Here is a 27,540-nt window from a genome sequence, read left to right as displayed (position 1 = left end):
CTAACTAGAAGAACTATTAACATGCCTACTTCATTCTTCAATAATTTTAAGACAAACTAGGATTTGTCTAGTTTACTTGCCCGGGTGCAGAAGTTGTATAGTGAGAGTATTTTTCCTTTCAGGAATTTTGCAAATAAAACTGTTGCATTTATGTGATGACAGATGTAAATTTAATGTGCTTTTAATTATCTAATTTAAAGTGTCCAATTAACTACAGAATCACTTATTTAAACTGAAAGGTTAAGTTTAGGGAAAATTTCAATTTAACTTGAAGTGACATTTCTTAGGTTGCAGAGGATGATGGCATCTCAGGAACATGGGTTTACTACCCATTGTTTTTTGTGTTGGTGAATGTTTAAAAAACCAAAACCATTATGTAAGTATTTTATGTACACATGCACACACACACACACACACACACACACACACAAATAAACAAAACCCCCAGAATGGTCCTTAGGCATATGAGTTAAAAACAAGTTCTGAGTAATAACTACAGAAATTTCCCCAACTTTTAGAAAAGCAGAGGAAATATATCATCTTATCAAATGCTCTTTTCTGATAAAGAAAGCAACTACAGAAAGCTTTTATTTGTTCAAAGTAACCAGTGCTATTGATGCAAAACAAAAAATAAAACCCAACAACTCCCCAATACTACTTTCAAAACTAACATATCAAACTTGATTTTCATTAGAATGTAGTTATTTTTTCACACTAGTAAATCAAAAACCAAGATTCATATTTTATATTTATATATATATATATATGTGTATATATGTATTTATATATATATATATGTATTTATATATATGTGTGTATGTGTACACACACACACACACACATATATATATATAAAACAATGCAAATAGTTATTGAGCTTCATCTTCTGGACAAGAATGCCAAGTTAGTCTCTCTTCATAAAAAGCAATTACAATTTGAGGACACTTCATATTTGCTTCTTTTGCCAGCACCAAGTCTGCCTCATCTGAATCTTTCCATTTCATAAGAAACATCAATTCTCCACTGCTGTCTGTGGCACCAATTATTTGTTCAGGATCAAGACCTCTGGCAAAGCCTCTTGGTTTGTCAGCAGCATCTCTTTTCTTCTTTGACTTGCTATCATCAGATTCACTGTCAGATACAGATTTTCTTTTGGTACCATCTTTTTCTTTACCAGCTTTTTGAGAATTGAGAAATGCCTCAATTCACTCTGGACAATCTAAATTTTCTTCAGGTTCCCAAGAATTGTCAGCATCTGTAAATCCCTTCCATTTCAGAAAGTATTCCACCTTTCCATTTACTACACGTCAGTCTAGGACTTTTTCTACCACAAATTCTTCAGGCTCTGCCTCTTCAACGTTTTTACTCTTTCCATTCTGTTTCTTTCCCATTTTTTGCAATGTAGTCTTATTGGAGGCCATTTTTTTAAAATTGCAGACTTGAAGAGCTATAATCACCACCTTTTATTTTGCTCCAGGTCGCAGATCTGCAGCCTCTCCAGCCCTGTGCGCCTCAAGCTCCAGTCACATCAGATGGGGGAGGGGCAGGGGCCTTTTATCCATTCATCTATTGAAGGGCATCTATGGTTGATTCCACAGTTTAGCTATTGTGAATTGTGCTGCTATAAACATTGATGTGGTTGTGTCCTTGAAATAGGCTGTTTTTTAAGTCCTTTTGGTATAAACGGAGGAGTGGGATAGCTAGGTCAAATGGTGGTTCCATTCCCAATTTTCCAAGAAATCTCCATACTACTTTCCATATTGGCTGCATATTGCAGTCCCACCAGCAGTGTATGAGTGTACCTTTTTCCTACATCCTCACCAACACTTATTGTTGTTTGTATGCATAATAACTGCCATTTTGACTGCACTGAGATGAAATCTTTTTTTTTTTTTTTTATTGTTGGTTGTTCAAAACATTACATAGTTCTTGATATATCATATTTCACACTTTGATTCAAGTGGGTTATGAACTCCCATTTTTACTCCGTTTACAAATTGCAGAATCACATCAGTTACACTTCCATTGATTTATATATTGCCATACTAGGGTCTGTTGTATTCTGCTGCCTTTCCTATCCGTTACTACCCCCCTCCCCTCCCCTCCCCTCCACTCTTCTCTCTCTACCCACTCTACTGCAGTTCATATCTCCCCCTTGAATTATTTTTCCCTTTCCCCTCGTTACCTCTTGTATGTAATTTTGTATAACCCTGAGGGTCTCCTTCCATTTCCATGCAATTTCCCTTCTCCCTCCCTTTCCCTCCCACCTCTCGTCTATCTGATGTGTGAAGGGTAAAGATTTGCTCCCAAGATTTAGGCTCTATACTTCACAGATTGTTTCTTTTTCTGAGAAGAAGATTTTAAGTTTGAGTCCATCCCATTTGTTGATTGTTGATTTTAATTCTTGTACATAGAAGTCTTATTAAGGAAGTTGTGGCCTAATCCCACGTGTTGGAGATTAGGGCCTACTTTTTCTTCTATTAGACACAGAGTCTCTGGTTGTATTTCTAGTCCTTGATCCATTTTGAGTTGAGTTTTGTGCATGGTGAGAGATAGGGTTTAATTTCCTTTTGTTGCATATGGATTTCCAGTTTTCCCCGCACCATTTTTCGAAGAGCCTATCTTTTCTCCAATGCATGTTCTTGGCACCTTTGTCTAATATAAAATAATTGTAGTTTTGTGGGTTAGTCTCTGTATCCTCTATTCTGTACCATTGGTTTACCACTCTGTTTTGACACCAATACATGTTTTTTGTTACTATTGCTCTGTAGTATAGTTAAAAATCTGGTATAGTGATGCCACCTGCTTCAATTCCTGCTAAGGATTGCTTTACCTATTCTGGGTCTCTTATTTTTCCAGATGAAATTCATGATTGCTTTTTCTGTTTCTATGAGAAATGTCATTGGAATTTTAATCAGAATTGCATTAAATCTATATAGTGCTTTTGGAAAAATGGTCATTTTGATAATATTAATTATGCCTATCTAAGAGCAAGGTAGATCTTTCCATCTTCTAAGGTCTTCTTTGATTTATTTCTTTAGGTTTCTGTAATTTTCATTATATAGACCTTTCACCTATTTTGTTAAGTTGATTCCCAAGTATTTCATTTTTGTTTTGAGGCTATTGAGAATGGGGTAGTTTTCCTCATTTCCCTTTCTAAGGATTTGTCACTGATATAAAGAAATGCCTTTGATTTATGGGTGTTGATTTTATATCCTGCTACTTTGCTGAATTCATTTACTAATTCTAAGAATTTTCTGGTGGAACTTTTAGGGTCTTCCAGGTATAGAATCATATTATCAGCAAATAGGGCCAATTTGAGTTCTTCTTTTTCTATATGTATCCCTTTAATTTCTTTCATCTAATTGCTCTGGCCAGTGTTTCAAGAACTGTGTTAAATAGAAGTGGTGAAATAGGGCATCTCTGTCTTGTTACAGTTTTTAGAGGGAATGCCTTCAATTTTTCTCCATTTAGAATGATGTTGGCCTGGGCCTTAGCACCGATAGCCTTTATGATGTTGAGATATATTCCTCTTATCCCTAGTTTTTCTGCGTTTTGAACATAAAGGGGTGCTGTATTTTGTCAAATGCTTTTTCTGCATCTATTGAGATGATCATATGATTCTCATGTTTAAATCTATTGATGAGATGAATTACATTTATTGATTTCTGCATGTTGAATCAACTTTGCATCCCTGGGATGAATCCCACTTGATCATGGTGCACTATCTTTTTGACATGTTTTTGTATTCAATTTGCCAGAATTTTATTGAGAATTTTTGCATCTATGTTCATTAGAGATACTGGTCTGAAGTTTTTTGTTTTTTGTTTTTTTTTTGATGTGTCTTTGACTAGTTTTGGAATCCCAGTGATACTGGCCTCATAGAAAGAGCTTAGAAGTGCTCCCTCTTTTTCTATTTCCTGAAATAAATTGGATAGTATTGCTATCAGTCTTTCTTTAAAGGTCTTGTAGAACTCACCTATGTATCTATCCTGACCTGGGCTTTTCTTGGCTGGTAGACTTTTGATGGCACCTGCTATTTCATCATTTCCTCTGTTTAATTTGTGTATATCATCCTGACTCAATTTGAGTAAATTAAATGACTAGAAATGTGTCGATGCCTTCATATTTTCTATTTTATTATAGTGCAGGTTTTCAAAATAATTCTAATTATCTTCTGTATTTCTGTAGTGTCTGTTTTGATATTTCGTTTCTCATCACATATGTTAGTGACTTGAGTTTTCTCTCTACTTTCTCTTTGTTAGCATGGCTAAGGGTCTGTCAATTTTATTTATTTTTTCAAAGGACCAACTTTTTGTTCTGTCAATTTTTTCAATTGTTTCTTTTGTTTCAATTTCATTGATTTCAGTTCTGATTTTAATTATTTCCTCTTTTCTGTTGCTTTGGGTGTTGAATTGTTCTTCTTTTTCTAGGGCTTTGAGATGTAGTTTTAAGTCATTTATTGTGTTGACTTTTTCTTCCTTCAAGGAATGAACTCCATGCAATGAACTGCTTTCATAGTGTCCCAGAGATTTCAATACGTTGTATCTGTGTTCTCATTCACCTCTAAAAACTTTTTAATCTCCTCCTTGATGTCTTCTGTAGCCCAGTAGCATATTATTTAGTCTCCAGGTGTTGGAGTGGATTTTATTTCTTATTTGATCATTGATTTCTAATTTCATTCCATTATGATCTGATAGAATGCGGGATAGTATCTCTACTTTTTTATATTTGCTAAGAGTTGCTTTGTGGCATAGTGTATGGTCTATTTTAGAGAAGGATCAATGTGCTGCTGAGAAAAAAGTATATTCTCTCATTGAAGGTTGGAATATTCTATATATGTCAGTTAAGTCTAAGTTGTTGATTGTATTATTGAGTTCTATAGTTTCTTTGTTCAGCTTTTGTTTGGAAGATCTATCTAGTGATGAAAGAGGTTTGTTAAAGTCACCCAAAATTATTGTGTTGTGGTCTATTTGACTCTTGAACTTGAGAAGAATTTGTTTGATGAACATAACTGCTCCATTGTTTTTTATTTGATATATTGTATCTTTCATTTCAAGGATTTCTGACTGGCTTTTTATAATAATTAAATCTTGCTAGTGTATGGTTCCCTTGATCAGTATGTAGTGTCCTTTTTTATCCTTTTTGATTAATTTTAGTTTGAAGTCTACTTTATTTGATATGAGGATGGAAACCCCTGCTTGCTTCCACAGTCCATGTGAGTGATATGATTTTTCCCAAACCCTTCACCTTCAGTCTGTGAATGTATTTTTCTATGAGAGGTGTCTCTTGGAGACAACATATTTCTGGGTCTCTTTTTTTTTTTTTTTTTTATCTAGTCTGCTAGTCTATGTCTTTTGATTGGTGAATTTAGGCCATTAACATTCAGGGTTATTATTGAGACATGATTTGTATTCCCAGCCATTTTTGTTTATTTTTGATATTTAATGTGACTTGGTTTCTCCTCTGATTAGATTTTCCTTTAGTGTAATCCCTCCCTCTGCTGATTTTTATCATTGTTTTTCATTTTCTCTTTTTGGAATATTTTGCTGAGGATGTTGTATAGTGCAGGCTTTCTTGTTGTAAATTCTTTTAACTTTTGTTTATCATGGAAGGTTTTTATTTCATCATCAAATCTAAAGCTTAGTTTCGCTGGGTATAAGATTCTTGGTTGACATCCATTTTCTTTCAGAGCTTGCTATATGTTGTTCACAATCTCTTGGCTTTGAGGGTCTGGGTTGAAATATCTGCTGAGATACAAATTGGTCTCCCCAAATATGTGTGATCTGATTTCTCTCTCTTGAGCTTTTAAGATTATATCCTTATTCTGTGTGCTAGGCATTTTCATTATAATGTGCATTGGTATAGTTTTGTTGTAATTTTGTACATATGATATCCTGTAAACCTCTTGTCTTTGGTTTTCCAATTTGCGTTCTTCATGCTCTGGAAATTTTCTGATGTTATCTCATTGAAGAGACTGTGCCTTCCTTTGGTTTAAAACTCTGTGCCTTCCTCTATCCCAATAACTGTTAGATTTGGTCTTTTGATGCTGTCTCATAATTCTTGGGAGTTCTGTTCATGATTTCTAACATTCTTCACTGTGTGATCAACTTTATTTTCCAGCTTGTATACTTTGTCTGCATTATCTGATGTTTTTCTTCCAAGTGATCTATTCTTTTGGTTATGCTTTCTATTGAGTTTTTTATTTGATATATTGTATCTTTCATTTCAAGGATTTCTGACTGGCTTTTTTTCTTTCAGGGTATCTATCTCATTTGAAGTAATCTTTTGCTACCTGTATTTGCTCTCTTATCTCATTGTTGGAGTGATCAATTTTTGCTTGTATTTGCTCATTTAGGTCATTCTTTAATTCACAGATCATTTTAATAATTAACCTTCTGAACTCCTTCTCTGACATTTCATCAACTTCGCTGTCCTTAGGTTTTGTTATTATAGTGCTCTGGTTTGTTTGAGGCACTTTCCTCCCTTGTTTTTTTTTTTTTTTTTTTTTTTTATGTTATCTATGTGTCTTCCTTTCTTGCAGTGTGGATCTGAAATATTACAGTTTCTTACCTATAGTCTTGTAGTACCTGTGCAGATTGTCTGTAACTCACCTTGCTGTTGGGCTTCCAGATCCTGCTAGTGTCCCTCAATGGATGCTACTGCATCCTGTATGGGACATGAGTAAGTTGGAGTGGTTGGGTCTGGACCACTGGGCTTGACCTCCGACAGTAGTTTTCTGGTAGGAAGGGGTGGTCCTACACCAAAGGCTAGGCTCTGGCAGTGTCTGCCCCCCAGGGGAGGAGTGAACTGGGCCTAGTGAAATCCTGCATCCTGCGAGGGCTGTTGTGAGCCATCTGGGGTGGATCTCGGTAGTAGTGCACTGATCAGAAGTGCACTGGTCGGAAGGGGTGGTCCTGCACAAGAGAGTAGGCTTTGGCAAGTGTATGCCCCACTAGGATAGGGGTTGACCTGGCCTGCTATGCACTTGGGCCCTGCAGAGGCCAGTGTGGCTGTATCTGGGCTGCTGGGCTTGACCTCCCATGGTAGTCTGCTGGTAGGAAGGGGCGGTCTTGTGCCAAAGGCTAGGGTCGGCAGTGTCTGCCCTGCTCGGGGAGGGATGAACCTGGCCTACTGAAATCCTGGATCTGGGTGTGGGCTATTGTGAGCTCTCTGGCGCAATATGATCTTTTGCTGCATGGAAAAGAGTGTGAGATGATTTAATCAAACCAATTAACATATATGTGATATCATGTACTTATCAGCTTTTTGGTGAGAACATTTGAAATTAATTTTATAGCAATTAAGATATACATGATACATGATTATTAACTATAGTCGCCATAATGTGTCATAGACAATTTTAGTTAGCTTTTTCACTCCTGTGACTGAAAGATCCGACCAGAACAACTGTAAAGAAAGAAAACTTTTGGGGGAGGACTCTTGGGGCTCAAGGTGAGGCAGTACATACTGGTGGAAGAGTGTGGCAGAGGGAAGCAACTCACATGAAGATCAGAGGAACTCCACTCTGCAGATACAAATATACACCCCACAGCCACACCTAAATCCCACATCCTGCAGCCACACCCTACAACTTCAGTTACCACTCAGTTAATCCCTATCAAGGGATTAATTTACTGATTGGGTTAAGACTCTTACAACCCAGTCATTTCTACTCCAAATGTTCTTGCATTGTCTCACATGTGAGCTTTCAGGGGACACAACATCTAAATCATAACAAATACCAAAAATTTATTATGTTGTCTAAGTGAATCTTTGAACCCATTTGCCCTTTGAACTCCATTAGATCTTGTTCCCCTTACTCCCACTACAGCCTTGGGTAACTAACATCCTATTGCTCTTTTCCTTCAGTTTCACAAATCTAGATTCTATGTATGAGTGAGATAATACACTGTCTCTCCATGCACTGCTTATTTCACTTATGTATGTAAGAAATAAATAAAAATAAAATAAAAATAAAAATTTTAAAAAAATAAAGGAAAAAAAAAAAAGAATGAGGGAGTTCCGTCTGCTTGCATTTAGCAGGATGCTTTGCTAACGCAAGCCAGTGAAAGGCCATAGAAAAGGCATAATGGAGAAATGGGTTTTGAAGAGCCTCACTAAAGTTTGTAGAGGATGTTTTAGGGCTGGGCCTTGTGGCACACACCTGTAATCCCAGAGGCTTTGGAGGCTGAGGCAGAAGGATCAAAAGTTCAAAGCCAGCCTCAGCAACTTAGCAAGGAGCTAAGCAATTTAATGAGACCCTGTCTCAAGATAAAAATTAAAATAGGCCTGGGAATGTGGGTCAGTGTTTAAGTGCCCCTGAATTCCATGCCCAGTACCAATAATAAAAATAAAAAAGGGAATCTTTGAGACTTTTCAAAAGTTTCTCTTGGACAGCAGAGGTTTTCTGAAATAAAATTTTTCGCTCCTCATCCAATTAATGAAATATTGGCATCCTTTCAATATTCAGATTTTTCTGATTTTTCTTCACTGCACTTCCCAAATTAAAAAAAAAATTGTTCTTCCAATAATGTTATTTCTTTATGTTGTAGTTTTTAGAATAATATTTTAATATGAACTTTCATAGGATTTGAAGAATACTTAATCCCTTAAGAGATGTTAACATAAATTTATATTACCTGTAGTTAGGGGATAACTTATTTTATGTACAAAATATGGGACAAAAGAATTAGGCAGAAAATATAACTTCAATGGTAAATTTATTGCTTTCCATCTTGGCTTCTACCTATTTTTGTCTTTTTGCCTTCCTTCTGATTTTTTTAAATCATCAATGTTTATTTCTTCTCATAATACTTGAAGCCTTTCATGATATAAAGATAATTACAATTCCTCTTTTATCTCTATAAATTATAAAACACTTTTTAGCCTCCTCACATGTTGCTCTGCCAGTCATGACCTTCTTTACATCATGGCTCAAACCCAATTCTTCAATTTCATTAGCATGCTAACATTGTGTCAGTGAAAATTGCTGCCTTGCTACCATTTTGATGTTTTAAAAATATTCTATTTTATTGAGTTCAGGGGTTTTAAATGCCTTCTTGCCTCACACCGTAAATACATTTTCAGTGTGGCTTTCAGTAGAGCATGTATTGCCTGTGGCACATAGTGCATACATAATTCAGCACCATTGGTTTTGAATTCAGTTCCCACTGAGACCATCAGGCAAGCAGTTAGTGGCAATTGCTCTACTTCATACAAAAAAACAAATTTACCACTAGATTATAGTTAAATTATAATAATACAATATACATATAGATAACCATATCAGAGAATATGACTATGACAGCTTTCAGTAGTTTCATTAGCATGTGTAACTTTTTTCTAGATATATTTATGTGTAAATTATATGTATATTTTTCCTAAAATAATATAATGCTAAACAAAATAGTATATATATATTATATATATAATATATATATAAATAGTATATATATATAAAGAAGTAATAAAACATTTTATAGTTATAGATAGACACTTCACTTTTAACTTCTAATGTCAAAAATCATAGCTTTTATAGTTGCTTTTTTTATTAGTTATATATTAGATTCTTTATCTCTGGCCCTTGAAAAAGATTTTGACTTCTTTTTACTTTTAGAAATAACTTGCTTTCAATTTAACTGAAAACCTGGATTGAAATATATAATTGACTTTAATTTCTAGTTAGTTCAATGTATAGTTTTTGACTTTTAAAAATGCAATGCAATCCATTATATAAATGTTTCACTGAGTCACATAGTAATCTGCAAAGGCAGATCATTTGCTGAAGAAACAATCTAAGAGATCCTTCCAATATGTTATGACCACAATTGGGGAGAATGTACAATGCTATGAAAATACAAAACAGAGAACCTCACTGAAAAGCCAAGTATGTGGAAAGACTTTTATCAGAATGTGTAGAGACTAGTATTAAAGGCAGTTATAAAAAGGGAAGGACAACACTTGCCATGCTTATGGAAAACCATAGACAAATACGGGTGTATGATATTTAGCATACGTAATTAAAGACACATACCATTAAGTTTTCACCTGTGGAATATTAAGATGCTTTGAGTTTTATTATTTAAATAAAATTAATAAGTGTTCGTTATGTGAAAATTGGATAATATTTTTATTATTTCCACTGGATAAGGAAGACATATTGCAGAATCAAGATTATTAAACTTTTTAAGATTCTTTATCTTCCTGAAGTATTATCCCAATTATATTTCCGTCACTGTTGTATGATAGTGTCCCCATAACCAAATGTTCCTACTCTTTAATATTAAATTTTTATTTTGGGATTCAATTGGGAATTTGTGGATGTTGGTTAAAATAGTCCTAAATTATTATCCATCCCTACAACATAGTAGTAGAATGAACTAGACCTCTCTTAAACATAATCCCTCATTTATTAAGCAAAGATTACCTGTTCAAAAGATTATCAAAATAAATATTCAATATAATAAAATATATAAACTTGCTGTCATATAGAAACCATTTAATAAGTATTTTATACCTGCATGTAAGTTTGGCATTAAAATTAGATAATAGTCTTGTTACACATTATTGGTCAGTTCAAGTTTTATATTTCCTCAAAATTCCATCTTGGTAGGTTGTATGATCCAGGAACTTGTCAATTTCTTCTAGGTCATCAAATTTGTTGTTGCATAGTGGTTCCCAGTAATCTCTAATGATCCTTTGTATTTCTGTAGTGTCCATTGTAATATCTCCCTTTTTATTTCTAATTATATTTACTTTAATCTTCTTTCATTGTCTTGGTTAAACTATCAAAGGTTTGTATTTCTTTTCTCCTACTAGTTTTGGTTTTCTTGTTTCTCTAGTTTCTTGAGGTATAGTTATAGGTAGTGTGAGATCTCTCCATTTTTTTGATATAGACATTGAATGCCATAAACATTTTTCTTAAAACTGTTTTTGCTTCATTCTATAGGGTTTGGAATGTTCTGTTTCCATTTTCATTTATTTCAAGAAATTTCAGAAAAAATACTCAAAATATTTTTTATTAATTTTAATGCACACTTTTTTGGAGACAGAGTATTGGGGAATGAACTCAGAGGTGCTTTACCACTGAGCTATATCTTTAGTACTTTATAAATTTTATTTAGAAACAGGGTCTCACTAAGTTGCTTAGAGCCCGGCTAAGTTGCTGAGACTGGCCTTGAACTTGTGATCTTCTTGCCTCAGCTTTCAAAGTTGCCAGGATTACAGGTGTGTGCCTTATATCTGGCTGACACTAGTTTTGAGACATTTTTATAATGTATCCCAGAGAATATTCATGTGTGTTTGGCATGAATGTGTGATTCTGCAGTTGTTAAGAGAAGGTCCTATAGATGTAATGTTAGATCCATTTTGTCTAGGATAAAATTTAAATCTTCTGAGTTTTTAATGCTCACATTTGAGCATTATAATTATACATAATATGAGACTTATTTTTACATAATCATACATGCATGGGACATAATTTGCTTCATTTCAGTTCCAAGTAACTCCTCTTTCCCTTCACTCCTCTCTGTCCCTACTCCCCTTAAACTATTCTATTGGTCTTTATTCTATTTATTGATTGATTTTTTTAATTGCTGCTTTACAGGTATGCATAAAGGTGAAATCCACTGTGGTGTATTCATATGTATGCACAACATAATTTGGTCAAGTTCATTCCACAATTCCTCCCTTCTCCTATCCTCCTTCTTCCCCCTCAGTCATCTCCCCTTATTCCATTGCTTCCCCTTTTATTTTCATGGTGCCCACCCTTCTTGGTTTTCTTTATTATCCTCTAGTTTCTGCCCATGAGAGAAAATAATTGACCTTTTCTTTCTGAGTCTGGATTTTTACAACAAGTAATAGACACTTAGTATGATCTTCCTCAGTTCCATTCATTAATCAGAAAATGCCATAATTTCATTATCTTGGGGGCTGAGTAAAATTACTGTGTATCTATGCACATTTATAAATCCTTTCATCTGTTAAGAGACACCTTTACTGGTTCCATAACTTGACCATTGTGAATTACACTGCTATAAACATTTAAGTGGTTGTATCACAATAGTATGTTAATTTCAGGGTTTGGGGTGGGATAAATAACAAGGGGTGGGATAACTGTGTCATGTGGTGGTTCTATTTCTAGTCTTTGGAGGAATCTTTGGAGGATTGTTATAATTAATTGGCAGTCCCACCAACAATGAATGTACCTTTTCCCCACATTCTTGCCAACATTAATATGTGTCCTTGATTGCCATTCTGATTGTGATTGACATTCTCAATGTGATTTTAATTTGCCTGATTGCTATTGATGTTGGTCATTTGTTATGTTAGGAACATAAATATTTTCAGTGATTATGTCTTGCTGGATGATTCCCTTAACCAATATTAAGCAAACTTCTTTGTCTCTTCAGATTAATTTTGGCTTAAAGTCCACTGTGTCAGATAGAATAGCTACAATTGATTGCTTTTCATCTCCTTTTTCATGGTATATGTTTTTAGACCTTTCACCTTCTGCCTTTTGTCATAGTCTATGAGTCCCTTGTAAGCAACAAGTGGTTGGGTCGTTTTTTTTTTTGATCCATTGTGCCAGTCTAAGTATTTTGATTGGCAAGTTTTGACCACTGACATTCAGTGCTATTGTAGAGATATAATTATCTAAATATAATTATATAAATATTTTATATTATATAAATATAATTATAATTTTATATTATATAAATATAATTATCTCATTAATTATATTTTCTCATGCTGATTTATCCTATAAATTTTTAAATTTTATCTCCAGTTATAAAGGATAGTCTTTTTGGATATGACAATTTTCGTTGAAACATGTTATCTTCAGGAGCCTGTATATATTATTATAACCGATCCTGGATTTGAGGGTATGAAATGAGAAATAAATAGTAATTTTAATTGACTTACCTCTAAATATGACCTATTGATTTTCTCTTACACCTTTTAGAATTATATTCTTGTTCAGTTTATTAGGCATTTTGTCATAATAGATCTTGGAGAGGATCATTTTCAACCTTGTTTATTTGGGATTGTAGATGTCTCTTCTATTTGGATTTCCATTTCATCCTTAAGATTTGGTAATTTAGGGGCTGGGGATGTGGCTCAAGTGGTAGCGCACTCACCTGGCATGCGTGCGGCCTGGGTTCGATTCTCAGCACCACATACAAACAAAGATGTTGTGTCCGCCGATAACTAAAAATAAATATTAAAATTCTCTCTCTCTCTCTCTCTCTCTCTCTCTCTCTCTCTCTCTCTCTCTCTCTCTCCTCTCTCACTCTCTCTTTAAAAAAGAAAAAAAAAGATTTGGTAATTTATCTGGTATCATTTAATTGAAAAGGTTTTTCTTCTTTTAATTTGTATTTCAGTGCTTCTTTCTAAGTCAATAATTCTTATATTTGGTCTCCTAATGTTACCCAGATTTATTAAATATTCTGGTCATGGTCTGTAAACATGTATTCTTTATTATTTACTCTATTTTCAAGATTAAATACTTTGATTTGATATATGAAAATCTATCTTCAATGTGGTGTAATCTAATATTGATTTAAACTGATTTTTAAAAATTTATTGAGTTATTCATTTCCAGAATTTCTGTGTTTCATTTTTATAATCTCTATCTTTTTTTATTAAAGAGTTTTTTTCATTTTTCTGTACATTCACTCTCAGTTCATTTCTTAGATCTTCTTTTAATTCATTGAACATTTAATTATCCACTTTCTAAATAATTATTCTAACATTTTCTCCACTGTGGTGTATTGCAGTCAGTTGTGTTGTGAGCTATTGGGGTGGCTGATTCCCTTGATTTTTCATATTGTTAGTATTTTATTTTATTTTATTTTGATAACAGAGATTGAACCCAGGGTGCTTACACACTGAGCCACATCCCCAGTCCCTTTTCTTTTATTTATTTATTTATTTTTGTATTTTATTTAGAAACAGGATTTCAATTTGTTGCTTAGGACCTTGCTAAGTTCCTGAGGCTGGCTTTGAACTTGTGATCCTCTTGCCTTAGCCTTTCAAGCTGCTAGGTGTGCACCACCATGCCCAGCTCACACTGTTAGGATTTCTAACTTTCTTCTGGAATAATTATTTCTTCTCCTTTTATATAAGGAAACTTTGTAGTGAGTTGCTTTTTCTTTACTTTGTGTCCTGGGCTGGGAAAATGTCTTGGTGTCAATATTTTCACTCAATTTGAAAAGTTTACCATGTCCAGTATCTAACAACAGGTTGAGAGGTGAAACTAATATTCCAGTAATTACAGCCATTTCATAGCAATGCCTCATACTAATAAATCATTTAAAAATTATTAACAATGATTTTGAGTAGCCTACTAATCTATTTTTCTTGGTCAGGATGTTGTTGTTTTTTTTTCCCCTGGGGAGAGTTTTCAGTTATTGTGTAGTTCATTTATCCTTAGCTCTAAACCAAAGTGGTCAAACTTTCAGGAAGTCTGTAAGCATACTTTCACTGCAGGGTTTCATTCCATTATTGGTTGGACATCTATGATGATCTCTCTTTCTGGAGTCGCAGATCATGTGCCAAGGTGTGGAGAGTGGAATGCATTAGCCTATCCTTCTGTCCTTTCTAAGCTTGGAAGAAATGACTAAGGGTACACTAGATTTGATAAAAATTTAACTTGTCTCAGTGTGCCACCTCCACAGTGTTAGCCAGCAGTTATTCCCAGGACTCAGATCACCTACTTCAAGTGAAAATGTCCTTTGTTCATCTCAGCTTTGTAGACTCAATTTATTGGTACTGAATTTCTATTTTGATTTAATCTTTTGAAGCTGCCTTGATAGTGTGGCTTCCTTTGAACTGCTATATTCCATTCCCCAAAAAATGGATCCAGAAGTAGATCTGTGGCCAGGCTGAGAAAGAAATAGCCTTAACAGTTCAGTGCACTCCATCATAGCAGTTGATTGATGGAGGAGTCAATATATATCCCTGGAGGTGAGGGCTGAGCTATACTGGGGCCTGTCTGTCCTTTTGCTGCTCTGTAGGTTGGTGCTTGAGACTTTCTGGGAGTGTGGGAGTCTACTGTTTATAATTTTCTGTTTGGCTGTTCTGTCCATTGCTAAAATTAGATGTTAAACCACCCATTATTATACTAGAGTTTATCTGTCCCATTATGTCTATTACTTGCTGTATAGATTTTGCGTTCTTATATTGGATACATACATATTTAGAATTGTTATCTCTTCTAGCTAAGTTGGCCCTTTATCATTATATAATGACCCTCCCTCTCTTTTTTACTGCTTTTGTTTTCAGGCTGTTTTATCTAGATATAGCTACTAGGTTTTTTTTTTTTTTTTTTCATTCCATTATCATGGATTACCTTATTTCATCCTTTCATTTTCAGGTTCTATCCTTAGAAATGAAATGGGTTTCTTGTTGACAAGAAACATACAGTTGTGACTATTTTTTAAATCAACTTAGTCCTTTTAAGTGGATAATTTAACCAATTTATTTTGCAGGTAATATATCAATATTTAACAACTTACTGTAAGCATTTTGAAACCTATTTTATTATTCTATTGCATTCTTTTTCTTTGTCCTTCCTTGGCATTCTTCTTTGTGGTTAAGTGATTCATTCTAACAGAGTGTTTTGATTCCTTGTTCACTATTTTGTTATTTGGCTATCACAGATTTTTGCTTCGTGATTATCATGAATCTTGAAGATGATCTTTTTATTTATGTTTAAATGATAGGAAACCCCAGAGACTGTACCAAAAAGCTTATGAATTAATAGATAAATACAGAAAAATTTTAGAATACAAATCTGCATACAAAATTCAGTAGTGTTGCTATGTACCAACAATTAGCTATCTGGTTTTAAATTTGAAAAAGCAGTCTGATTTGTGATAGCTATAAAACTACCTAGAAATTAATTTAACTAAAAAGTGAAATATTTACAATGAAGAATTAAACCACAAAAGACATAAATATATGGAAAACATTTCACGATCATGGTTTGAAGAATCAATGGTGTTAAAAACATTTATAGTACCCTAAATTATTTACAGGTTCAGCATAATGCCCATTAAAATAAAAATATCAATATTCACAGAGTATTTTTTTAAAAAAATATAGAAACACACACACACACACACACACACACAATCACAGAGAACAAAAACAATTTTAAGAAAAAAGAAGAAGATGACGGACAGTATATTACCTTACTTCAAAGTATATTACATTACTGCAGTAATCAGAACAGCATGGCATTGTGTAAAACCAGACAGAGATAGATGTCACAGAAAAGGAGCCTAGAAATCCACCCACACATGACAGCCAACTGCTTTTTATAAAGGTACTAAGAATACTCATTAGCGAATACAGTGTTTTGAATTTAGCATATTGGGAAACATTGATATATATATCAATATATATATTTTATATAAGGAAACTTTTATCTTATATAAGGAATGCATTACAATTCTTGTTACATATATAGAACACAATTTTCATATCTCTGGTTGATTACATAGTATATTCACACCAATTTGTGTCTTCATACATAAATTCACATAAAAGTTTTGTTAATTTACATATATATATATATATATATATATATATATATATATATATGCCAAATAATGAAACTAAATCTCTCTCAATTATGTTTTATAAAAGTCAAATCTAAATTAACAAAAGACCAATATGTAAGATCAAAAACTATGAAATTACTAGAAAACATATAGAAAAAAATGCTTCAGGACATTGAAATGGGTACATTGGGTTTTTTTGGTACAAGATCCTAAACCATAGCAAACACAGACAAATGGGATTACATCAAACTAAAAAGTTTCCGCACAGCATGGAAAACTTTCTGCCCATCACTAATCATCAGGGAAATTCATATCAAAACCAGACTAAGATATCACCTCATTTCAATAAGAATGTTTGTTTTAAAACTTACAAAAGTGGTATTGAGAATATGGAGAAACATTAATCTTTACACAATTTTTGGTGGGAATGTAAATTAGCATATCCATCATGGGAAATAGTAAGGATAGTCTACAATTTTTTTAATAACTACCATATGATCCAGTAGTGCCGCTGTCTGGCTGGGCACAAGATCACGAGCCACTCAAACAGGAACAAACTTTATTTGAAAGAACCGCCAATAACACGTCCGCCCGGGAAGCTTCCCGATCCACCCACGCGGCGTTCTGCTGCTCCTTTCCGGAACTCCAGCGCAAGCGCCTCCCCGGAATTCCCTCCTACTGTACTTTCCCAACCAATGGGAACTCTCCAGGAGTCCCGCAGCAGGAGTCCGGTATCCATATGAATGTAATTTTTAACATAATCATATCATCTCAATGGCTAGCTGGCATCACCTTTCAATCAAAAATGCCATGCATCATATTAATTGGCTGTGGCTCCCAGCATCTCCCCCCTTCTGTTTAATTAAGAAGCAAGTAATGTGGCTAGGGACCGTGCCTGTTAGGTTTGTCCAATTCAACATATGGTTCTTACCCGTCATTGGAAAACTGACCTTTAGGCGTCAGCCTCCTGTCTTAGGTTGATACCATTGCAATTGGATCATACCCGTCACTGACTACCGGTCCAGCAAATAGCCATAATTGTGGATAGGCCTATGCACCAGTGGGGGGGTGAGGTTCTTTGCCTCACCTCTGTTGGCCCCCAGATTTGGCCTTGGTGCCAGTGGGGGGGTGAGGTTCTTTGCCTCACCTCTGTTGGCCCCCAAAATTAGACCATCACTAGTAGAAGGGAGGAGGATACAGAAATGCCACAACACCACATCAATTGACGACTCCTAGGGAAAATTGCATCACTGGTGACACATCAGCAAAGATACGCCAGCATTACCATAATTTGTTGTATCAACGGATAGATCACAGTGCATACAAGTGATACATAGTCCAGGCAAGTTTTGTAAGCAGTTCAAAGTGGAGGAATCTATCAATATGTCCATTTCCTCCCAAGATCATTGATATATCAGTTTATACAGTTTGTTGTGATAATTATCGAAGAAGTTGTAGTTTGGTTTCATCTTTGTCTTCACCGGCACTGGGATGAAAAATAAGAATTCTGACAATGATGTTAAAGAGAAAAAGAAAAAAAAATGTAACATTTTAACAGGTACTAAGAAAACATTTTCTTTTTTTTTTTTTTAGAACAATTTACATTATCTTGAACAGAATTATTAAATATAATGAAAAGGAAAGATGAAAATAAACAAACAGATTTGTTAACCTGGTTATTTGTACACATATTAAAATAATTTTTAACAGCTGTTTACCCAATTTAAATTAAACCATTAAAATTACGTGAATAATAAAAAGTACTTGGATCCATTTTTTTTTTTTTTTGAGCACTCCTCATATATGATCTATGGACATACGCACATATAGACACATAACACGAAACAGAAGTGTGCACATATAACATACAACACATAAGACAATAGTAAAGGCCTTGTAGTTTCACCTAGGTGAAATCTCCATTGCAATGTTAAAAACTCCACAGTTAAAAAATAAAACTGATCAGAAAAACATCAACCTAGGTCTGTATGAGCTCAAAAATAAAATAGAACCTATGATATGGAAAAATGCAATAATAAAATAGATATTGAAAAAAAGCATCCTGGTTAATCAGTCGCAGATGTAAGAATGGCCAAGCTGGAGTTCTGGATATCAGCTGTTATGGATTTGAGTCAAATTATCTTCTTTTTGATCTGTAGAAATCGTTTTAGTTAGTCTTTCTGGAATCCAAATCGGCTGCTGTTCTCCCTGTGGAAACACGCAAACAGAGCCCCGACTCCAGACAATTACTGGGTCAGGACCTTTCCATTGTCCTGTTAGAATATCTTTCCAAAGAACTTTAGGCTTATGCACATTTTTTGGATACATATGCCTTTCCGCAGCACTAAGTCCTGATGAATCCAAATTTAAAAAGTTTAGAGTAAAGAGGGTTATTTTAAGTTTATCTTTGGGGGATATATACCCCTTTCCAATTCCCTCCTTTTGTTTTAATAAGTACATTTTAATAGTTTGATGAGCTCTTTCAACTATGCCTTGTCCCTGTGGATTGTATGGAATTCCTGTTATGTGAGTAATGCCAAATGATGAGCAGAATTGTTTAAAAGAGGTAGAAGCATAACCGGGACCGTTATCTGTTTTTAACTGTTTTGGAACGCCCACAGTGGCAAAATTTTGTAAGCAATGAGCTATAACATCTTTAGTTTTTTCTCCGGCATGAAGGGAGCCCATCAAAAATCCAGAAGAAGTATCAACTGTAACATGCAAATATTTTAATTTTCCAAATTCTGGCAAGTGTGTGACGTCCATCTGCCAAATATGGTTAGGTATCAGTCCTCTAGGATTGACTCCAAGATTAACTTGTGGTAAAAATGTCACACAATTTTGACATTGTTTTATTATATGTCTGGCTTGTTCTTTAGTTATTTTAAAACGTTTTTGTAAAGTATTAGCATTGACATGAAACCTTTTATGAAAATTTATAGCTTCTTCTATTGTGGAGAAAATATGTATGTCATGTGTAGATTTATCTGCTAATTCATTGCCTAAACTAAGGGCTCCAGGCAATCCTGTATGTGCCCTGATATGTCCTATAAAGAATGGATCTTTTCTGTCCCAGATTAGACTTTGTATAGTGGAAAACAAAGAGAAAACAGTAGAAGAAGGGGAAATCCTACCTGCATCTTCAAGGGATACTATAGCATTAACTACATATTGACTATCAGAAAATAAATTAAATACAGAATCTTTAAACATCATAAAAGCTTGTAATACTGCATTAAGCTCTACCTTTTGAGCTGATTGTTTGGGTACTAAAAATGTAAAAGTTTGATCAGGGGTAACTACTGCTGCTGTACCATTATTTGACCCATCAGTGAATATATTTGGAGCATTCATGATAGGGGACTTTCTTGTCATTTTTGGAAAAACTACAGGATGCTTAGACCAAAAAGACAACAAAGGATTAGATGGCAAGTGATTATCAAATGAAACATTAGATTTACACATGATTATTGCCCAAGTATTTAACTCATTGGCTAACTCATCAATTTGATCCATAGTATATGGAGTAATAATTTTATTGGGAGAAATCCCAAACACTCCCTTTGCTGCTTTTATTCCTTTGAGTATTAATTGTCCTACAGCCTCAGGATATCTAGTAAGAATAGTATTAGGAGAATAAGATAAATGTATCCACAATAATGGACCTTCTTGCCAAAATACTCCTGTAGGAATATTTTTTGTTGGTAGTACAATAAATAATAAAGGCAAACTTATATCAATTCTATCCAAGTGCATATTTTCCATATATGTTTCAATGATTTTTAATGCCTTTCTTGCTTCAGGCGTTAGCATGCGGGGTGAATTTGGATCTGATGGACCTTTTAGGATATCAAATAAAGGTCCTAGCTCTCCTGTTGGTATGCCTAGATAAGGCCTTATCCAATTTATGTCTCCCAATAACTTTTGAAAGTCATTAAGTGATTTGAGTTGATCTACTCGTATTTGAATTTTTGGTGGACGGACCATGGTTGAGGATAACAGGACTCCTAGATAATTAATTGGAAGATTTAATTGTACTTTATCTATTGCTATCTCTAGATTATAATTTTTTAATAAGTTTGTAAGTGTGGCATAACATTCCAGCAATATGTTTTTATCTTTATGTGCCAATAATACATCATCCATATAGTGAAATATTTGTAGTTCAGGATTTTGATTTCTAAGTGGTTGGATTGCTTTGTTAACATAAATTTGACACATAGTTGGACTATTAGCCATCCCCTGAGGGAGTACTTTCCATTCATATCTCTGATCAGGACCTTCATGATTTAGTGCAGGGATAGTAAATGCAAAATGTGGACTATCCTCAGGATGAATAGGAATTGAAAAAAAACAATCTTTAATATCTATAGCTAAAACATACCAGGTTTTTGGTAAAGCAGACAATTGGGGAATCCCTGATTGAGCAGGTCCCATAATAACCATCTCATTATTAATGGCTCTTAAATCTTGTAATAATCTCCATTTACCAGATTTCTTTTTAATAACAAAAATGGGAGTATTATGGGGAGATATGGAAGGTTGTATATGTCCTTTCGCTAATTGTTGTTTAACCAGATCATGGGCTACTTGTATCTTTTCTTTAGTCAGGGGCCACTGAGGAACCCACACTGGTCTTTCTGATTTCCAAGTAATTTTTATTGTCTCAGTGGCCCTTTCTGAAAATCCAACCCATGTCTGTCTGTTCCTTGATCTATTTGAATTGGTGCTGCTATATTTTGTCCTTGTTTTCCTAATCTTTTTTCTTTTTTAAAACCTTGTTTAGCCCTAGTAGTGGGCGCATTAGGATTGATGTTATTTGTTAACGTTAAACCTAATTGATCTAGGACATCTCGTCCCCATAAATTTATAGGAAGATGATCCAATACATATGGCTGTATAGTTCCCTCACATCCTTCAGGATCCTTCCAATCTAATACCATTGCACTTCTATGGGGATTAGTAGCCACTCCTAGGCCTCGAAGCGTTTGAGTGGCTTGTTGTAATGGCCAATGTTTTGGCCATTCCTGACTAGATATGATGCTAAGGTCTGCACCTGTGTCCAGTAGCCCATTAAAGTCGTATCCTTGAATATTTAGTTTTAGCATGGGGCGAGAATCTAAATTTAAAGACAGCATAGCCCAATCTACACCTGTGGAGCCCAATCCCCTGGTACCTCTTTCTACAGTACGACTAGAAAATTTATCATGTAGGCTGGGTATTATTAGTAACTGTGCTATTCTATCCCCTGGTGAGATAACTGATATGCCTCTTGGAGAACTAGCTATAATTTTTATTTCACCTTCATAATCGGGATCAATTACCCCGGGACTTATCATAAGTCCTTTTAGTGTGGAAGAACTGCGTCCCAATAATAAGCCTACCGTTCCTTGGGGAAGAGGTCCTTTTACTCCTGTGGGAATAATTTGAATTCCCATCTCTGGAGTTAGTACTGCTCTTGCGGAGGCGCAGATGTCCAGCCCTGCGCTCCCTCTAGTTTGTCTGATGAGGGATTTAATGGATAATGTGTCCTGGGCACTACCTTGATGGTGCTGTTGGGTTCCTCCATTGCCCCGTATATTTGTGGTTTTGGGCCCCGGAGCATTGGGCCCTCCAGTCCGTTTTTTGGCAATGGAGCCTGATGCCTTTCTCCACGATATCATGGGTAAACACTTGATCCTTGTCCGTTTTTTGATAACGGAGTGCCCTCTATGGTAGTTTGAGAACGGCATTCATTAGCCCAATGTCTCCCTCTACGGCATCGTGGGCAAATACCTGGTATTCTATTCCTTTGATACCTAGCTTTGTTAAACCCTCCTCCTATGGGACAATTCCTTTTAAAATGTCCTGTCTGATCACAATTGTAGCATGTTTTTGGCCTGGCATCTAAAGCCTGTTGTACTGCTGCTAAGACTTGTCCTTGTTCATTAATGTCTCTACATAATTTAATATATGTGTTTAAATCTTCATGTTTCCATGGTCTAATGACCTCTCTGCAGCAACGATTTGCTTGGTCATAAGCCAGTTGTTTTATAAATGGCATTGCTTGTTCTACATCTCCAAATATCCTAGAAGCTGTCTGAATAAGCCTATCTACAAATTCAGCGTAAGGTTCGTTAGTTCCTTGTATTACCTTAGATAACTGTCCTTGTAAATCTCCATGCCCCTGTAAAGTTTTCCATGCCCTAACTGCATCTGCAGCAATTTGTGCGTATACACCAGGATCATATTCAATTTGTTGCCGTTGACCCTCATAAGGTCCCTTTCCTAACAACATCTCCAGATTTCTTTGAGGGTAACCGGCTGCTGTATTTCGCCTAGCTGTCTCCATGCAGAATTCCTCATTGGCAACCTTCCATAACAAATATTGTCCTCCATTTAGCACAGATCGACACATGTTAGCCCAATCTGCTGGTGTCATGTCTAAGTTGGTAATAGATTCAACCATGCTTATGGTGAAGGGTGCTTGCGGGCCATAGGTTGTTACAGCCTCTTTTAATTGCTTTACTGTTTTGAAATCTAGAGCGCGATGAATTCGTTGCCCTCCTGCCTGCTCAAGTACAGGGCATGCTAGTCTTTGGGATCTTGCCTTAGGATTTTGTGCATTAACTACAGGAATTGAGGGCCGCTCAGCTCTTACGCCCTCTGGTGATAGAACGGAGTTAGTAGCAGCCTCCTGTTGTAACTCCCCAACTGATGGTCGTTTTTCCTCTAAGCTTTCTTTCTTCAAATTTTCCTCTGTCTGACTAGCTGGAGAGACCTTCTCTTTTGCTTGACCTGACATGTTTTCTACCACAGTTTGGACCTCTAACAATTTACTTAACAGTTTTTCGGTTTGTTTTTTACTAGTTTCTAATCTACTATAAAGGTAACGCAACCCAGTTAGGTAGCATAAAACAAACCCGAAACAGAATGAAACAAAAACGGAGCAAAGAATAGTTGTATCAATTTTCTCTTTCTCCGGGCCAAACAACTTCAAGCCTTGAGCCAACCATTTTTCCCAGTTTGCCTGAGAAAATTCTAGGGATAGGCAGCTTGAAACAAAAACAAAATAAATCAAAAGAAGAACACATTGTTTTTTGAAATGGTCACCCATTCTGTCGCCTTCCCTCAGGGGCGAGCAATTTTACTCACCTCCAAGCTTCAGGCGCTCCCCGTACAGGGCCACCAGTTGCCGCTGTCTGGCTGGGCACAAGATCACGAGCCACTCAAACAGGAACAAACTTTATTTGAAAGAACCGCCAATAACACGTCCGCCCGGGAAGCTTCCCGATCCACCCACGCGGCGTTCTGCTGCTCCTTTCCGGAACTCCAGCGCAAGCGCCTCCCCGGAATTCCCTCCTACTGTACTTTCCCAACCAATGGGAACTCTCCAGGAGTCCCGCAGCAGGAGTCCGGTATCCATATGAATGTAATTTTTAACATAATCATATCATCTCAATGGCTAGCTGGCATCACCTTTCAATCAAAAATGCCATGCATCATATTAATTGGCTGTGGCTCCCAGCACAGTAGTCCTGCTACCTACTGAAAATCAAATCAGTAAAGAGACATTTATACTCTCATGTTCATTGTAGCATTATTCACAACAGAGAGGAAATTGGAACAACCAAGCTGTATATTAACTGATAAGAAGATAAATAAAATATGGTAAATATACACAATGAATAGTCTTAAGCCTAAATATGGATGAAATCTCATTTTCTACAACACGGATAAACTGATGGTCAGTTTGTTAAGTGAAATGGGCTAGGAACAGAAAAGTAAAACATAATATCACTCATATGAGGAATCTAATACAGTTTCTATCATAAATCTTGAGAGTAGAATGGTGGTTACAAGAAATTAGAGAGGGTGGGTAGAGGAAGGAACTTGAAAAGCTTGATCATTTAGTAACTGAGTTACAATTAAGTAGGATTAAAAAATTCCAGTGTGCTATTACACACTAGGATGATTATTGGTAACAATTAAGGTAGTGTACATTTCAGAAAGCTAGAAGATAAATTTTGACTGTTTCCACCATAAACAAATAATAGGTATTATATATATATATATATATATATATATATATATATATATATGAATGACATGATTTAAACATCATAGAATATTTACATTTATTAAAGCATCATATAGTACTCATCCATACATGATACTTTTATGTTTTTACTCATAAATTTTAATATAAAATTATCTAACTTTTAAAAAGGAATGTGATGGATTCTGAAAGTGGATTTGTACTATAGGTTATAATTCTTATATTACACATCTGAAATATACTAAGCAAATTTAACAAAATGGAATGTAGATCATTTTGAAGTAAGTAGGGGCAGTAAACAAAATGCTCAATGGTAGGACAATGAAATCAATAATTTATGATGGATTGTTATGTTCTAAGCAGCTAGTATTGCTAACAGTATTAGGTACTTACGTACAATTTAAGCTACAACCTAAATTGGAATTATGTTTTTATTTTGAAATAAATAACTATACCTCTAAGATAACTATGCAGTCAGGAAATTAAGAATCAAAGAGGTTACTCTATTTGTGTATCTTCAAAATTAGGATCTTGCAATAAAATGATGTAATATTATAGTGGAAAAGAGAGAGAGAAAAAGAGAAAGAGTTCCTCTATCTTTCTTAAATCTTTTGTGGGCTCTTTCATTACATCTAGGAACTCAATTTATAGAATAGCTGATTAACATGATGGAAACATAAAAGTTTTGTTAATTTACATGTACATGGGGTTCTTCATAAACTAACAAATTTTAAATAATGAAGTTTAAAAGCATGATGTTTTTATATATAGTAGTCAAAATACAATAAATTTGTGAAGGAATGACAGGATGAATGGCTATCTGATCTAGCCTGGTAATCCAGATTAGAAACTAATAGAATATAGGGTTCTTTACAGTTTTATTATTTAAATTAATTGCAGCCACAATCACTACACTGTGGTAATTTAGGTTATTTTCCAACCTTGGTATTCAGAGGATATCTCCCCCCAAAAAATCTTGGTTATTTGCTTCTTGTAGAGAAAGACAAGTGAGATGATCCTTCCTGCAGTGAGTTCCTCATGTGACATCAGTATAGCACTTGGGAATATTTTGAGAGAGCATTTCTAAAATTCTCCCATAGTGTCTGTTTTCCCTTAACTCCTGTCATAGAAAATATGGGAAATTATAGGGACTGTTTAATTTTAATTAATTATCATGAATTTATTTAGAATATTCATTTCAATAAAAATTGAATATATTATACTTTAAAAAATAATATTTGTTCACTTGTTTTTTTTACTTTTAAAATTTATATATAACAGCGGAATGCATTAAAAATAATATTTGTTCACTTGTTTTTTTTTACTTTTAAAATTCATATATAACAGCGGAATGCATTACAATTCTTGTTACATATATAGAACACAATTTTCATATCTCTGGTTGATTACATAGTATATTCACACCAATTTGTGTCTTCATACATAAATTCACTTGTATTGTAGTCAAAGGATTTCATACCTACTCCACAATGTTTTATACAAAGATTGTTATGTAGAAGATATGATTAAATAATGACACAGTAACCATTGATTTTATTAAATTTATCTTAAACTTGCTCTTTATACTATGAATTGCTCCAGAAACATTTTCTATGTAGGTAGTTATTAATTTCACTAATAAATATTCTTATTAAATTGGTAAGAGTGGATTCAACTCTATTGTTTAATGTTTTAATAATTGACCAAGATATTGGTCACATTCATAATATTAAAATTGTGTGGTGAAATATTCAAATATTATATGTTTCCTGAGTTCCAATGTCATGTATTAAGCATATAAAATTAGAGTTATGACTGTTTTATAATCAAATAAAATTTGCTAATATTTATACTAATTTAGAGATTATCTTAAAGGAAACAAATCTATATATGTTTTATTTTACAGATGCTCCTAAGTTTATATCAAACCAAACAATTTATTACTCTTGGGAAGGAAATCCAATCAATATAAGTTGTGATGTGAACTCAAATCCACCAGCATCAATCCATTGGCGGAAAGAGAAGTTAGTCTTACCAGCTAGAAATACCACTAATTTAAAGACTTATAGTGCAGGAAGAAAGATGATCTTAGAGGTAAGTCTTAATATGAACATCAGTAACCTATGTTATTTTAGCATGTATCTATTATTTTAAATATATTTACATATATAATGACATCATCATTTGTATATTTCACGTTTTTATTTATTAAAGGTAAATTTTATATATTTGGATAATGATGTGTTTATTATGACTATTTTAACATTTACTTGATTAGAAATATGTGTATATTGCAAATACCTATTTTTCATGGATTTATATTTGGAGAGAAAAACATTATCAGGAAAAATATCAGAAAAAAATAATAATTTGACAATTTTCAAGGGCAAGAGTTTTTATGCTTTCACTTATTCTTGTTTCAGTAATTGTGCTCTTTTCTGACTAGTATATGTATTATCTGATAGCTGTATATTTATAATTCTGATGTAGGTTCCTGAATAATCCAAGTTTACTTATTTTATTTCATTTAATATTTCTGATTTGAGAGAACTCTTTTATACTGGCAGGTGACTGGATTTTAAGAACTGTTTGAATCATATTCTTTTTATTTAGTAATTGCAGATTTGTGTGTGTACGTATTAATGCCCAGTGCTTCTAGAAGTCTATGACAATGATTATCATCCTTTCTAATTTATGATGCTGCTGGAAAAATTGGTGATCTTGTTACAAACTTATTCAGATGAAAACTGATACATTTTCCACTAATTCAGTTTACATAAATTAAAAGAAATGCACCTTTTAATGTACATTTTAATACCTGATATACATACTGTTGTAACTTATGGTGTTCTCATTGGTACCAAAGTATCTCTTCTACCTGGTAGCTGGATTTAATAAAATGTTTGGTTGCTAGAATGATTTGACCATCAC

At 34.4% G+C, this 27,540-nt stretch overlaps 1 protein-coding gene and 1 pseudogene across 1 annotated transcript in view; one reads left to right on the top strand and one right to left on the bottom strand.

Moving 5' to 3' along the window:
- Ncam2 (neural cell adhesion molecule 2) overlaps window positions 1–27,540 on the top strand; it is a 233,167-nt gene that overhangs the window by 83,075 nt on the left and 122,552 nt on the right. Inside the window, exon 10 of the mRNA XM_076866974.2 lies at window positions 26,516–26,703. Coding sequence (XP_076723089.1) covers window positions 26,516–26,703 — 188 coding nt within the window. The remainder of the gene's footprint in view (window positions 1–26,515; window positions 26,704–27,540) is intronic.
- On the bottom strand, window positions 867–1,443 carry LOC143408619 (chromobox protein homolog 3 pseudogene; annotated as a pseudogene).

This window comes from Callospermophilus lateralis, chromosome 10 (genome assembly GCF_048772815.1).
Source record: "Callospermophilus lateralis isolate mCalLat2 chromosome 10, mCalLat2.hap1, whole genome shotgun sequence".
Classification (NCBI taxonomy): domain Eukaryota; kingdom Metazoa; phylum Chordata; class Mammalia; order Rodentia; family Sciuridae; genus Callospermophilus; species Callospermophilus lateralis.
This window is presented reverse-complemented; position numbering and strand designations above follow the sequence as displayed.